Here is a 15,566-nt window from a genome sequence, read left to right as displayed (position 1 = left end):
TTTGTGTTTCCTTGTGGTTTATGTTTAGATATTCTGTATCTCATCCCCTTCTGCTGACAGTGTCACTTCCCCTCCCCATCACACCAGACATCGGGTGTCTGCAACTGTAGGATCCATTTCCTCAGCCCTGCCCCTTAAGTTTCCTGCCACCCCTTCCAGCTTCAAGTCATATTATTTCATAGAAACGTACCTCACTGGGTTATGAATGACCTCTCTGTCACTAAATCCACTGATGATTTACAACATTTGACATAACTACTTCAGTTTTCTTGAAATGAAGTTTCACTTTACCTTCCGCCTCTTGATTGAGGCTGATGAACACGTGGCATCCTTGACATCTCAGATATCTCAGTCTCTACAGTTTGCAAAATTGACTCAGAATCTCACTCCTTTTACCTGGTGTTTTTTCCACTGTTTGCCAGCTTTCACTCAGTTTTGCAATCAGGAACCTAGAGGTTATCTTTGTTTCCTTGATGTCCCCCATCACACCTGCCTCCTCTCCTATGTTCATGGACTTCCTGCCTGTTTTACCTAAATATCTCTCATGTCAACCCACTAATCTTCATTGGTGTTATCAACTCCACCACTCTTCTTTAAAAGCATGGACTAATCTGCTTCCGTCACTTCTGTTACCATTTCACTTTGTTATGCCCACTGCCCTCAAAGTGTTATTTACAAGCCAGATGACCACAGGTTCCTCCCTGTAACGTGCTGGCCAAGGGTGCTGTTCTCCTCCCTGCCTTTCCCCAGGGCCTGTCTCTGCTCCTCTCTCTCCCTTACCCTGGGCTCCGTGTAGCCCTCTTTGTGTTCCTGCCAGTGAGATTGTACCTTTGCCATGCCTTTAGTTAGAAGACTTTTGTCTCCTCTTCAACTAGTTGACCATATGTTTATATCTTTCACATTTTTAGAGCAAGGATCACTTCCTCTGGAAACCTTCCCTTAATACTTCCACGAGGTCAGAAAACTCTTTTTAGTGAAATTCACAGCCCTTGTTTTCATCATACTCCTAACAGCTACGGTTTTGGGAGCATCACAAGGGTAAGGGAATGTCCTGACTCACCATTTCCATCCTAGTGCTTAATATAGTGCAAGGTGCACAACAGGTAGCCAGTATTTGTTGAATTAAGGAACTCAGTGAATAAATTTATTGAGTTGCTAAAAGGTCATTGTTTTAATTAAAAACAGACATTTTTTTCTTTTTGGTTTGTCATTCAAAAATTATATACAATATTCAGAAGTATAAAAGTAGTCAATTTTAATGTTTAAATGTGATTTGTACCATTTTGAAGTAAAAATTTAGGATGTATTTCCCATAATTTAATTATAAATTTGAAAGTTTGATTCAAACACAAATTTCTACTCACTTCATCACAACTCCCTCAGACATTTTAATAACATATCTGAATACTGTTCTCATCAAACTGATATTATGGATGGAGTAGAATTATGATAAGATATTAGTTTTAGTTTGACTTTAAGTTTGGTATAGCAAGCAATCTAACAGCCTAAGCAGTTTGCCCAGATGGAGCAGTTCTATCCTATTAAATTAATTATCTCCCACTGAAATGTTATTGCAGTATGTGTGGATGACCTCTTTAAGTTTGAAGGGAAAATATACAAGTGAACAGATGTAGAGGAAATGAAAACTTGTACTATAACAGGAAGTCTGAGTAAGCTAAACACCTTCAGTTATGTAATATTTTAAAAACTAGCATTTTGTATTTATATGTTAAAGTCTACTTTTGTACTCATGACGTCAAAGCTTTGTAGAAAGCAACATGTAATTATTTTTTGAAAATCAAATATTTTAAATAACTATATAATGCAAGTTACTTATTTTAATAGTTATTTAAAAATACATCTTTCTCTTTTATTGAAACTATTAGAAACTAAGAGTCTTTCTGCTCCCGTTTTTTGCCTGCCTCTTGGCATTCTTGCAAACCACCTCCGTTTAGTTCCTTCTCATGAGAGGTACCAAATATAGGGTGTGCTTCCGCCTTGCCAGTGCTTGGTGTCTGGCCTCCTTTCTGGCCAGTCTTTCTGAATTAGGCCTCCGTTTTCTGTTGCCCTAGCATCTCAATCAAAGTGAACTTGATGACTGCACTACACTTGTCCCTTCTTACCTGTACCTGTTCCCACACAGTCTTTCCCATGTGATGAAATGGTACCTACATTCGCCTTGGTGCCACAATGCGCAAGCTGTGGCCTCATGTGTGACTCTCATTTTTCCCTTATGCCCACACCCAGTCCACCAGCCACCCATCCTCAAGAGGTTTCACATCTGACCACATCTCACCACCTACTGCTTTCACCCTAGTCTTAGCCAAGGAGTCTTAACAACCACCCAAGTGGTCTCCCTGTTTTCTGCATTCCCTACCATCAGTTTTTTTTTTTACCCAAATCTGGAATGTTCTGTAAAATTATAAGTAAGAGTTTAAAATCTCTATTTAAATCCTCCCTGGCATTCCTTCCCAGTCAAAAGCAATTCCAGTGCTTGCTTCAGCAACACATACACCCAAATCTACATGATGCTGTGAGAATTAACATCTGTGCAAGGATGACAAAAAAACGTGTGAAGTGTTCTGTGTTTTGCTCCTGGAGTCTGCTCAACTCTTTGCTGCTCAACACCGAGGAAATGATAGGAGTCAAAGCAATGTGGCAGCCAGTGCTGAAATTGTGTTTTTTCCTGCCAGGTAAGAATTAGTCCAGATCCCTCACAGTGCCTACTTGGCAGTGGGACCAGGCCCCACACAGTTGGGTCCCTCCTACCTCTCACACTTACTTCCTGTGATTGTCTGTGGGGTTTACTCCACTACCACCATACTGGTTTCCCACTAGGCCCTAACACTGCAAACGTGCCAGACCCTTGCATGGTTCATGGTCTCCTTTTACTAAGGTCATGTCTCAATGTCTCAATTTCATAAGAAGCCTTCCTTTGCCACTTTATTAAATATATTTTCCCACTCCCCCCACCCAGTTGTGTATTCTCTCTCCTCTTAGTCTATGTTACATTTTTACCAAAGCGCTTCAGACTAATAGTGTCACCTGCCCACGTGTAAATTGTCCATCTGCCATTATAGTGTGAATTACAGGAGTTCTTTGATGACCAAGACCTGGAATAGGCCTCTAGCAGGAGCTTAGCCCATTTCTGTGGAGGGAAATGTCACATCTCAGGAGCCTTCACTCCCTTTTTAGTGGACTAAGTAGTACTGTGTTTCAAGACATTTAGTCTGACACTAGCATGTCCCTATTATTGATGGTTTGTTCTAGATGTGTACTTTCCTCCCCATCACTCTGAAGATAACCGAGGGGCCAACCTCGCATTCACCTCTGAAATCCCAGCAACCAAGTGAGGCAGGAAGGGAGCTAGGCTGGTCTCCTCTTACAGATGGTCTCTCGGTTTTCAAATGTGTATGTGATGGGAACGTAAATGATCCGCTTCTTTATCTTCCTTGAATGAAGTTCAGTCTATCGCTTTCTTCCCTAAAGATTGAATGGCATAGTCAAATTTTAGGTATCTCATAACTTGATGGGTGGAATATTTTAGTAGTTGGAGAAAAAATATTTCATCAGGAAAATTTCCACTGCCCTTCTCTCTTTACTTTGCCTCTAATTAAGGTTAGTTCTGATTGATAATATATAAAGACTTGGAGGGACATGAGAATTAAATGGTTCAATAGAAGTCATCTTGGTTTGTAAGAATTAGTTTGAACTGTTAGATTTTTTTCCTTAATGATTTTTTTTTTTGAGGAGGAAACACTGAAGCCAGTTCACATATTAAACACCGCTGTTAAAATTGACAATCAAATAATGCTCTATTTGTAAAAGGTAGTCTTCATAAAGTAATTTGTCAAGACCTTAATTACTTTTCCTTTTGCACTCATTAAACTATCATGCATGCTTAACAGCACATTAAATGAACTACATTTAAGCTTTTGGACCTGTTTTATTGGCTGCTTCCACTTCTTATTTACTGTCTGTGTAGATATACTTGAATGTGAAATGAAGATGTGATTTTCACTGGTTGTTAAAAATGACTGACACTGACAACAACTGTCAGTCCTTCCTACAGAGTAAACCCCAAATGTATGGAAGTAGCTTCTCGATACACCAAACTCACAATAGCCTCTAAATAAGGAGTAGAGTCACCAAAACTCTGGTTAGTTCTTTGTCTTCTATTCTAATAATTGGTGTCCTACCAATGCTGAAGACACCGGTGGTCTCTGGTTAGGATATAAATATTTGGTTGAGAATTGGGTTAATTTGGAGGAGCTCTTTATAGAACTTAGTTCATGAGACATTTCCAGTTTCCAGAAGAGGAGACATTCCTACTTTGTTCATAGGTCTGTACTTTACTGAAAATGTGTGAACATATGAGCTAAATGACTGAGGAGTAACTGTGAGCTATTAAGTTACTTAAAGTGGTGGTGATCTGTTTATTTCTTGAGTGGTTATTATATTTACAGGACACTTGGATGGCTATAGAAGAAAAGATAAAGTCTGATGGGAGTAATCTAGTTTATAGGACAAGATTAATACCCTAATCACACTTATACATATAAATGAACAAAGGAATACACACACACACACACACACACACACACGCATACATTGAAACAATGCAAAGACTTGACATTTCAGGTGCTATTCAGTAAAGTAGCAGCCTGAGCTATGCCATCAAGGCACATTGTGTTGGTGGATGTAATGAATAATTTGTTACTAAAAATGAGTATAAAATTTGGTGTACAGATTAATTTTCAAAATAAAACAAATCAAGCTGAAGCCATAATGGTGTAATTCTGAGTGTTTAAATGGGAGCTGCAGGAATGTTTGGGGGAACTGCGTGTGTCAGTGTAGGTGTCAGTATGTACAAACAAATTGTATAATCACACCTTTTTAATAGATATTTACATTTCATAGTTGGAAAAACTGTTGCTCCGCCATCAGAGGGATGCTGCTTGCCTTATATACCCACTCAGGTGGACACCTGTCTCTGAACAGTGATAGTAGCATCTGGTTTTATCAAAAACAAAGTAAATAAATTAGCAGCAAACTAACCCTACACTGTAGAACACACTATGTAAATTTTACTGAATATTATTTTACATGTATTTCTTATTGCTGCCAGTCAGAAGAGGATGAGACCTACTCTTGATTGGGGATGGCTTTTTCCTGAGTTTAAATAATAGTCTCTTGGGTGTGTTTTTAATAGTGTAGTGCTACAAATAATATACTAACATAACTCTAAGTATAGTGATACTCTGAGATCCCTAATCCCTGGGTACTGGTAGAGCCCTTGGCCAAGAATGTGTCTCTGCCCTGCTTCTGGTCAGTTTTCTTTTGTCATCTTTCTCACTCTCTCCCTTGATCCCGTAGTCATTTGTGGTGCTTTACGTCCACCTGGTTAATTCATATCAGCACTAATATACTAACCAATTCTAATGCAGAATTGGTCAAAGCTTTAATGTTGAATTAAAAAGGGTTTTACGAAGTATTTCTTTAGCTCTGTTTTATGTCCTTCGCTTCCTCATCTTCTGTACTGTCAGTTGCTCTGTTTCAGAATGCTGCGTTCTTACTGTTTTAACTGACTTGTATATGGGGATCCTGTATGGTCATCACAAACTGTACTTACCCTAGAGTTACAGATTTGCAAAAGTTAGAATTCCACTTGCTAACCACCTTATTCTATATGAGGAAGGATGTGGTCTGATATCTTTGGGTTCAAAGTTGTATCATTCTAATATGGTAGCAATGGTTCTTTAAAAACATAGGCATATCCTCACAATTTAAAAAAAAAGGGAAATTGCCAGGAGTTAGAGCTATCACAGGGCTTTATAAAAACGTGAGACTTCAACTGAGGCTTGAAGCATAAAATGCATATGAATGAATGAAAAAACGAATAACATTACAGACCAGAAGAAATAATTAAGAGAAGACTTAGGAGCAAATGAGGGGATTGGTAAGGGATAGGAATTTTTCCAAGAAGATTTGGGCTAGGTTGTGGAAGATTTTAGAAATTAGACTGATTATGAAGTAGAATTGAGTAGAAACAGGAGCTATTAAAATATTTTTGAGCAAGGACATAACATAAAAACAGTTGCTTAAGGGATATGTATTCGGTGAAATGTACTTCAGTGAGTCAGGAAATCTGAGCTTTATTGTTCTCTATATGTGAGCTGAAATGGGCTTTTATTTGAGGGAGAGGAAAGTGTTAGGAATGAGAGGCAATTTATAGGAAAATTATGGAACTTAGTTTCTACCATGAAATGAAATTCTGAGAAGGATGTTTGAATTCTGATTATTAGGAACCAGAGAGAGGCACTGAAGTTGGAAGGAAGAATTCTTTTGAGGAGATAGAAGGAAGAAATATCAAAGAATGTCAGTTTTATGTGCCAGATCTATTTCCTTTTGATTTGTAATTTTCTTAGCAAAAGGGGTATAAAGTATGTTCATTTTTCCAGATGAGGGAAAAAGACACTTAGAGATGTTACAAAAGATTCTCAAAGACCCACAATAAATTAAGTTTGAGTAAGTAGAGGCAGCAGAATCCACATCCAGGCCTGTCTGTCCCAGGCCGGTTCTCTCACCAACGACTGGAGGAAGTGTTTGCCCCCACTGCCCTCTGACTAGTTCCTTACTTACGGGGCTGTGTGTTCATTATGTGCCCCCTGCACCGAGGACTTGAGGGCAAACGCTCTGTGCTGCTCGTGGTTGTATCCGTGGAACTTAGAACTGTGCAAAGCAAATGGTAGGCATTCAGTAAATAAGCGTTTAACCCACAGAAACAAAGGAACAAGAAAAACTAGTCACAGAGCTGGCAGTAGAGACAACTTCTCCACTCACATTTCCCTTATTAGTCACAGCTGACCACAGTCCCTTTTCTTGGTTTTCTGAAACACCCCATGTGTCCAAACATCCCCACCAGTATACAAAATGAGTAATAGTGCTCAGTGTGAGAAGTGTGTGCGGCCAGTGGCTACTCCATAAGATGCTTTCTTCTAGAAAATGCTGACACGGTCTAAAAGATACCAAGAAAAACCTGCTGAGAAGTGACTTTTTATTTTTCTCCACTTTCTTAACTACCATCCCTCTAAAATAATAATAGTGGAAAGAGTAAATCTGGTTAACCTTAGTGTTACCTCCCAGCTCTCATGATCCCTTCCTAAGACCCAGTAATGTGCGTGTCTGCTTGACGTTTGCTTTCAGTTTACTCTTGATTTTATATACTATTGTCGAATTTTATTTTCCTCCTTATTAGTAATTGGCACTTGACTATATTCATAGTGGTCAAAGCACAAAGATAGGTTTTTGAATCATGGCCTGATATCCTCCTCTCGGCCCCCAAAGAATGTTATGGCCTTCAAAGTGTTTGTTTTGCATGTAGAATATGATGACATTCATTGCTTCTTAATAACCTGGTGCACCAGAGACCACTGTCCTTTGAGTTCCGATACATGTTTTTATAACAGTGCATACTATGTTTAGCCAATGTACTACATACAAAGATTTTACTGCCCTATTGACTGTGATACTGATAAATGAGCCAGTTTCTTCTATCCTGAAAAACTTAAGTGGAAGAAAGTTCAGATGCTTTTTCTCTTTGCATACAACATTTGCACAGAGTTTACCAGTGATAGCTTTCATTTTTTTATTATCATATTCCACAAGTTCTTTGTACATCATTTTCTTCCCGTGATTGCAAGGCTGACCATGTGTTTCTGAGGCTTCTGTATAATAAAACATATTCTCTGTCATTCAGAACTCTTCATTTTGTTGCATATGATGAACTATGTGTGTGTATATGAAATAATAGTTAACATTTATTATAAACTTACAATATACCTAGGTAGTATAATGACTATTTTATGTGTGTCATCTCAGATAATTCAGTAATCTTAGGAAATAAGAGTTTATCACTATCCTCTTTTCCTTTTAATACTACACTTTGTTTTTAGAGCAGTTTTAGGTCTACAAAAAAATTGAGCACACATAAAGACTTCCCATAAACTCCCTTACCCCCCTATCACCCTACACATGGTAGTTTCCCTATTATTATTATCAGCTTATGTCAGTGGTGTGCACTTACTACAGTCCACGAGCCAATACTGCAACATTATTTTTAAATTATATGCTTTACATTAAGGTTCACTCTTGGTGTTATGTATTCTATGGATTTTGACAAATGTATAATAGCATGTACCCACTATTAAAATCTCATACAGAATAATTTCACTGCCCTAAAAAGTCCCCTGTGCTCCACCTATCCTTTTTTCTGTAATAGAGAAAATTACAGCTAAGAGATTAAATAATTTTCAAAGGATCATAGCTGCATAAATATGGGCGTTGTTTGGTCTGCCTAGAATCTATGCTCTTAACTTATATGTTAGACTGCCTGATTCATTACAGTTATTTAAGCAGGGAATCTTAACTTGGTAAGATTCTTGCTAATTCTTTCTAACTTCATGAAAATATGATATGTGTCAGAAGCAGCTTGTGTGTTCCTTTTTTCCTTTGAAGTTAAAATGCTGTGAGAAATACTGCAGGGAGTTAAATTTCTAATTATTGGCTATTTGGTAACACAAGTTATGTATTATTGGCTTGAGGAGCATTACTAAAAATGAAAGAAGAAATGAAGAAGTCCGTTGTCTGGTCTTTCAGTTAGCACATAGTTATAGGCAGGGGAGGCCATGGGCTAGGTCTGTCCTGCTAGGGTGATGGGTGGACAAAGGGTGTGGCACCAGTGAATCTTTTAAGTGAGTGGATGAACAAGAAGGAAGGAAGTATGGCGAAATGAATCAAAGTCGCGTGGAATGTAGATGACCTTTGGGGGATTTATCTCCCTAACAATGATTTTTAAAACATCTGGAGAGAGAAAGAAGGAAAAAAAAATCACCTGAAGTTCATGTGGTATATTGATTAGTAGGCACAAGCAGATAAGATTGTCTCTCTTTGCTCACGACACCACCTGGTACTTTTCTGCCACTCAGTCAGCACAGACCTTCCCTCCAGCCTTGCAGGACAAGGCATAACTACTTCAGGAAAGTTCTCCTAGGGGCTCTTCTCCTACCCCAAGCCACCACTTTATGTTACTCTGTAGGCAGTTTGGGGTCGGAAACTGTAACTCGGTAACAACAGAAAAATCAGTTTATTGCATATAAGCCTTTCTCCCTATTTTTTGCTTATTTTCTTCTGAGGATGATAGTAACGTTTACTTAAAACTATAGCTAGGAATATCTCCCTTTAGATTAAATCCTGGTTTAGGAATATTTTAGTCCTGAATGACAGCAGCACCAATAAGCCATAGTTGCTTGAGATTCAACAAATTGTGACCTAGTTTCTCTGCATATAAAGAGAGCCATTAAGACAAAATGATCTCAAAAGCTAAAATGCTCAAAATTCTTTAAAAGGATGAAGGAGTGAAGAGAAAACAAACTGAAGGGAGAACATGAAAATGATGTTTCCCACCATTCCTTAAAACTATCTTATCTTTTTGGTTTCTCTGAAACCACCTGTTCCACTTTTTTCCCCTCGCCCTCCTGGCCTCTTCTCTTGAATCTCTTGGATGAACTCACTGTCACTGTCTGTTCTTCTCATCTTGGAGTTTCTGGATTCTGACTCAAGTCTTCTCTTTCAGCATATTCTCCCTAATCATTTTCATTTAGATAAATGTACCCCTCCCCCCCTTTTTTTTTTGATGATGATGACCAAGTAGATCCTTAGGCTACTTCATTAGGGCCCAGGAGGTAAGGAATCCTACCTGATCCGCTACTGAATCATCCATTTTCTCTGTTTTTCAAGGGTCGTAAGAGTGAGGCTGAAAAGTTCTTCTTGAAGGCTATTGAGCTGGATCCCACCAAAGGAAACTGTTACATGCACTATGGTGAGTGGTTACTAGTTTTTTTCCAATGGCCCCCTCATTTACTATTAATGCTGATGAGAGATCCGGGGTTTGCTGGCAAAGACCATTTTGAGAGGACCCTGACTTTATGGTTACAGATTGAGCCTCGTGCAAATAGTCTTACCTTCTCACTCAAAGGGTGACAAGGGCCCCGTGTTGTGTTTTCCTGGAGTCATTTTCCTAGGACTTCAGTGCAGAAAGGCATTCTCACAGTTGTTTCTTTCAAGTTCAGTTTGGAATATAAGTGATGTCTCATCAGGAAAGCATCTCACCTCTTGCCTGATGCAAAGTATATAATCAAAATATTAGCTCTCTTTTCATGCTAAATGATAATGTATTGCACATCGAATGTGTACCATTTTGAAGTTTTAGAGGTTTCAATGTGGCCTCAAAGTCTGGCTTACCGGAAGATATGGTGATATCCCCTCCTCTAAATGCCTGAGATTATTGGGGTCAAGGATAAACTGTAAAGGGTATAAAGGATATCTCTCTCATTCAGTTTAGAGTTGGCCTTAATCAGTGTAGAATGAACTTACATAACAACTCTGTCACTTTCCACTCTGTCATTAAGTGAGTCATCTGTTAAATGAGGTAAAGTATATATCTAGTTTAGTGTTGGGTAAGATATGCTTATTTCTACCAGATTTGCAGTTGGAATGCATTTCAAAAAGCCAAAAAGCATTTATTTTTGCCTATCCTGTGGGGAAAAAGAATGTTTTGGCCACTATTGGCCTTGATATGTTAGTTTTTATTAAGTAGTAAACTTAAAGGTGGATAGAGACTGAAATTGAGAAAATAAAGCTAATATGCTTGTATAATATTTAATTCTTTCTTCCATTTGCCAACTAGTAAAAATAAATCGGTGACAGACGGTGAATGTGGAAAAATGAAAATAATGAAATGGAGGACACACTTAAGCAAACACAAATCCATTTGTTTATTTACATTGTGTGTCTATGTTCTTGAACCTCGCCTTGCATAACTTTCCAGCATAACACAACATGTAACTGCACACAGCCTATTGCATAAGCGCTCTTGATTTTGTTTCACAATGCAGTTTTACTGTCCTGCTAAGATAGCAGGTAACTGTTTAAGCTTGCTGGTTTGCTGCAGGATTTTTTTAAAAATGTTTATAGGTTTTCTTATATGAAGTATTTTAAATTAGGATTTTCTCATGCATACTGTTTTGAGTACTCATACTGTACATTAAAGTAGTTCCATGATTACTTTCCCTGAGTGCTAAAGGACCCCTTCTCATTGCATTTTATAAAGTAGAATTTTTTTCCTGTCTTGCTATCTGCATCTCCTTTACCTCAAATTAATTCTGCTTACTCTATCTCTTAAGCTTATTTCCCATCATTTTATTATATGCTTTCAGTTTTTCAGTCAATTCCTTTAACTTCATCAGTGGTTCATTTGAATTGCAATTGGAAAAATCACTGTTGTGTTAATTTTAATAGCTAGTCCCCTTGTTATTTTGGCTTGTCTGTCTTTACCTACTTCTTCCTCCCTCCCTCCCCGCCCTCCCCCTTCCTTCCTTCCTCCCTCCTTCCCTCCCTCCTTCCTTTCTTCTATTTATTTTTGTATTACATCATTCTCCGGAAATCCCCCCCCCATGCCCACCAGTGATGGTGGTAGGAGGTATTTCTCTCCTGAGACATTTTTGGATTTAGTTTTAACAGAAAGTGCAGCAAATTCTTTATTGTGGAGGTTATTTGAAGACAGTGATAACATATGTTCAGTAAATATATGTGTAAAAATTGATTCTTCTCATTGCTCCTGGCTTATTTTAAAATTTTTGGCATGCATACTTTAGTAGAAGTACAGTTATTTTCTAAGGGAGGAACAAAAGTATAATTCAATGTAATTTTATAAAATAGTTTAAGTGTTTTTCCCCACTCTGCAGAGGGAAAGGAAAAGGACTCAGTATGAGGCATCAAAAAGGAGGAGCTGAGGCAAAATAATCTACAGACAGATAGGAAGCCCATAACCTTCTGAATGCTGGGTGTTCTTACTGCCCTGTGCTCAGGTTATAAGAAAATGTACATTCAATTTGGGGGATGTCTTCAAATGACTAAATTTTAGAACTGGAAAGTTCTTTTGAAATGATCTAATGCAATCCCTCTGTTGTACAAATAAGTAGATTGAAGCCTAGAGAAATGAAGTTGATTTGTGCACATTAGTTGAAAATAACTAAATTTTAGGCCCCTTGATAACTGTCATTGCTTTTTTCTTCTATTATATATATTCCATTTCTTTTCACAACATTGGGAGATAGAAAAACAGATACAGATAGGTAGGTAGATGCTTTTGATTGGTAGGTTCTTCTATGCAGTTTTAAAATGTCAGATTAATAAATCATGACAGCTTAAAATTGTTAGGGAAGGATTTTTATTAATTTTAGTATGTATAAGATGTATCAGGCAGGTGCAAGGCACTGTTCTGTTTCAGAAAGTGAGCTGCACTATGTAGTAAATAAATAGGATGATACTCTTGAAGCCAAGCAGTCAGGTCAAACATTAGTAAGGAGACAGTATTTGAAATCTGTAAGATTAATCCAGCTTTTAAAGAACTAGCTAAGAACATTTCAGACAGAAGAAAGAGAAAGTTCAAATGTCACAGACAAGAACAAGCCTGTGTTCACAGCAGAGAAGGAAGGCTAATGTGAGTGGAGTACTGAACCCGACGAGGAAGTGGGGCAAGGTGATCCTGGGGAGAAAGCAGAGACGGAGCCCATGGGGCTTTGTGGACTCAAGAGTTTCCATTTCTTCTAAGAGCAATGGACAGGATTATGTAGAAAAGACATGATTAGAAAAAAAGTCAGCAGAGAGCAAGGGGAACTCCATTGCTATGTTTTAGGTAAGAGATGATGTTGGCTTAGATTTAGGAGTGGTTATGGGAATGTCAATACTTATATTGAAATTATACACTTACCTTCTTTAGAAAATTCTAAGATAATTAAGAACAGGGAGAACATGTTTTCCATTTTTGCATTACCAATATCTAGTGTATATCGCCATACTCAAAATAATGTGCAGTAAATGTTTGTTGAGCTCAGTTATGAATATTCTCCATCTTAGAACTGAGGGTAGGTTTTAAATGGACTGAAAAGTTGTTCTGTCAAAATTTTCATTTTGTCCAAGAAGATAACATACTATGATTCCTATGTGAGTTCTTTGCCATCTTATTAGTTACAGATAGTCTTAGGGTATTTATACTCATGGATTGAATGAAGATAACCCTTCCTCAGCTTAGAAATAAAAGTTTAAATAAAATTACCCATATTGTTTTGAGACTTCTTTTTCTTTTTGTAATGCTTTTGCAAGTGCCAATGAAAATGCCAGAGTGGGTGAGGTTTGTTCGACTGGAAATTCACTCTCTTGAGTGATTATGTGCTTTTGGTTTGCTTGTTAATGATACAAATGACTTTTAAAATACCATCCAGTTGGTACTAGACAAAGGGAATTATAGGAATTTATATTGACTGCAGTGGCAATTAGCAAGCAGTATTTAAAAGTTCTGCCAGTTGTTTGTATTTTTAATGTACTTGGTTTTATGTCTCAGGAAAAAGGATTGCTTTGCACATCACATTTTTTCTTCAAGTTGGTTTGCAAGAAAGGAAGTTAGGTTTATAAAACTGACTCAATAAGCTAACTAAATGTAGGGCTCTCTGGTACTTATATCATAGTCTCTGGGATTAAGATTTCTCATTTTTAAAGTCAAGGCTTTTAAAATGTTTTCCAGTATTCAGATTTCATGTTGTTGCTGAACATATACTCAGTTTCTCACTGATCTTGCTTCAAAAATTTTAAGGAATGTTTAGAAAATATGTCATCCACTTGCCAGTGTCATTCCCATGTCCGTGTGAAACAAACTATGTGTAGTCTTCATTGAATTTAGTTTGCAAATGTCAAAGGTGAATATTGGTGACTTGATGTCTTACATGGGCCTGTAATTCAAAGGATTCTCCATTGATTTCCCTATGGCTCCAATAGAGAGCTTCTGCAAAAATAGAAAAAAAATTAAAAAGGATAAAAGTCAAGACAAGAGTCCCTTTTTGTTTGTTTCTTTTTTAAAGATTATTAGCAAAAAAAATGTCAGAATATATTATAATTGTTTTCTTTACATGCATAGCAGTAAATTTGATGTAGCTGGGAAAAAATTAATACATTTGTTATGAGGTAGCTACTGTTCTAAATCTGGGTATGTGGGAATTCACTACATATTAAGGACAAAAGCAGAAAAAGCTAAAAGGGAGTAGATTGTGATAAATGCTGTTGAGAAGAAGTACTCTTTATGTAGACCTTGGATGTTTTCTTCTTTTCCTGTCAAACTCTTACTTTGTGTTACTTTTCTAAGAGTAAAGATTTTAGCCTTGCTTTCTTCTTTAGATGTACTCTCTGTGGGTGATGGTGTTCATTTCCAGAGGTTCAGCTATATAGAGACAAGTACTGAACCTCTTCCTCTAGCACCAGTCCTGATGTAGGGACGTCACAGAACAAGAAGGGCTCCAGTGTGGCTTGCAAACTGGAGAGAGAGGCACAAATTATTAAAAGAATGATTTAATTGTCATTAAAATGGGTTTTAAAAAGGAGACTGTATAATGAAGGGGCCTTGATCTTGGGGTGCTGGGGTGCAGGAGAGCTATGCCCGATGAGCCGACGCATGAGGTGTATTTGAATGAAGTGTAGGAGTTCACTGGACAAAAGTGTAGAAATGAGGGGTGCAAAGGAGAACCTTAAAGCAGGGAAAAGGCTTTAGGCAGAATGCACAGCACATGTCTAGGGAATAGTTCAAGGGCAGAACTGGGACCATAGCTGGAAGTTATGGAAAGATGCATTCTGGCTCCATAGAAGGAGGAACATCCGAATTATGAGATCTGCCATGCTACAAAAGGAGTGCTCATTGAAGATTTTTCAAGTGTGGGTTTATTAGGATGTGAGCACGAATTTAAGCATTGGGAATGGGGAAAGGGCTGCAGACTTCTTGTATACTGTCATGGTAGAGGTCCCGAGGGATCTCTCTGGTTCCTGTTCTGTGGGATCAATGATCCCTCCCAAAGGCCCCTGCTCCTAATACCATCATCTTGAGCATTAGGATTTCAACATATGGATTTTGGGAGGACACAAACATTCAGACCATAGAACCCATCCAGTTTTATTTAAAAAAAAGAAAAAGAGAAAGATGAAAACTGTTGCTATAAATCATCTAAGAATTACAAAGTGTTTCACCATATTAGAATGATGGAGTCATTTCAAGTAATATGGTTCGTCCCAACTCCAGAGTTTTGAGAATGTACATAAAGAAAACTGTTTGGTGTCCTGCTGGGCACGTCTGTGCACAACAATGCCAGTGCTATTATCAAAGCTCAGTGTGTCAAAGTTACATTGCTGACCCCGTGCTGGGGGCTTTTATGTATATTTGTCACTTCAGTAGTCCCACCCTGTACGGAAATAACATTATCCCTATTTTCCAGATGACGGATCTGAGTTATCAAGAGTGTGAGTGACAATACTGAAGGCCTGTGCAAAGTCAGCCAAGCCTCCTTTGACTCTTAGCCGCGGTGTGTTCATGGCGTGCCTTGTGCTTTCAGTGACACACTCTTACTGACTGTGAGCCTGGAGGGTCCCCAGTAGTGACACCGACCCAGAAGGCTGAGATTTTGGAG

General features: G+C 38.1%; 1 protein-coding gene across 4 annotated transcripts in view; it reads left to right on the top strand.

The window, feature by feature from the left end:
* Positions 1-15,566, top strand: part of TMTC2 (transmembrane O-mannosyltransferase targeting cadherins 2) — a 400,347-nt gene that overhangs the window by 307,784 nt on the left and 76,997 nt on the right. For 3 of the 4 annotated variants that reach the window (XM_073214779.1, XM_073214781.1, XM_037010635.2), the window contains one exon: positions 9,799-9,880. The exons of the other annotated variant lie outside the window; for it this stretch is intronic. In XM_073214779.1, coding sequence (XP_073070880.1) covers positions 9,799-9,880 — 82 coding nt within the window. The remainder of the gene's footprint in view (positions 1-9,798; positions 9,881-15,566) is intronic. 4 annotated transcript variants of the gene reach the window in all.

This window comes from Manis javanica, chromosome 10 (genome assembly GCF_040802235.1).
Source record: "Manis javanica isolate MJ-LG chromosome 10, MJ_LKY, whole genome shotgun sequence".
NCBI classification, from domain to species: Eukaryota; Metazoa; Chordata; class Mammalia; order Pholidota; family Manidae; genus Manis; species Manis javanica.
This window is presented reverse-complemented; position numbering and strand designations above follow the sequence as displayed.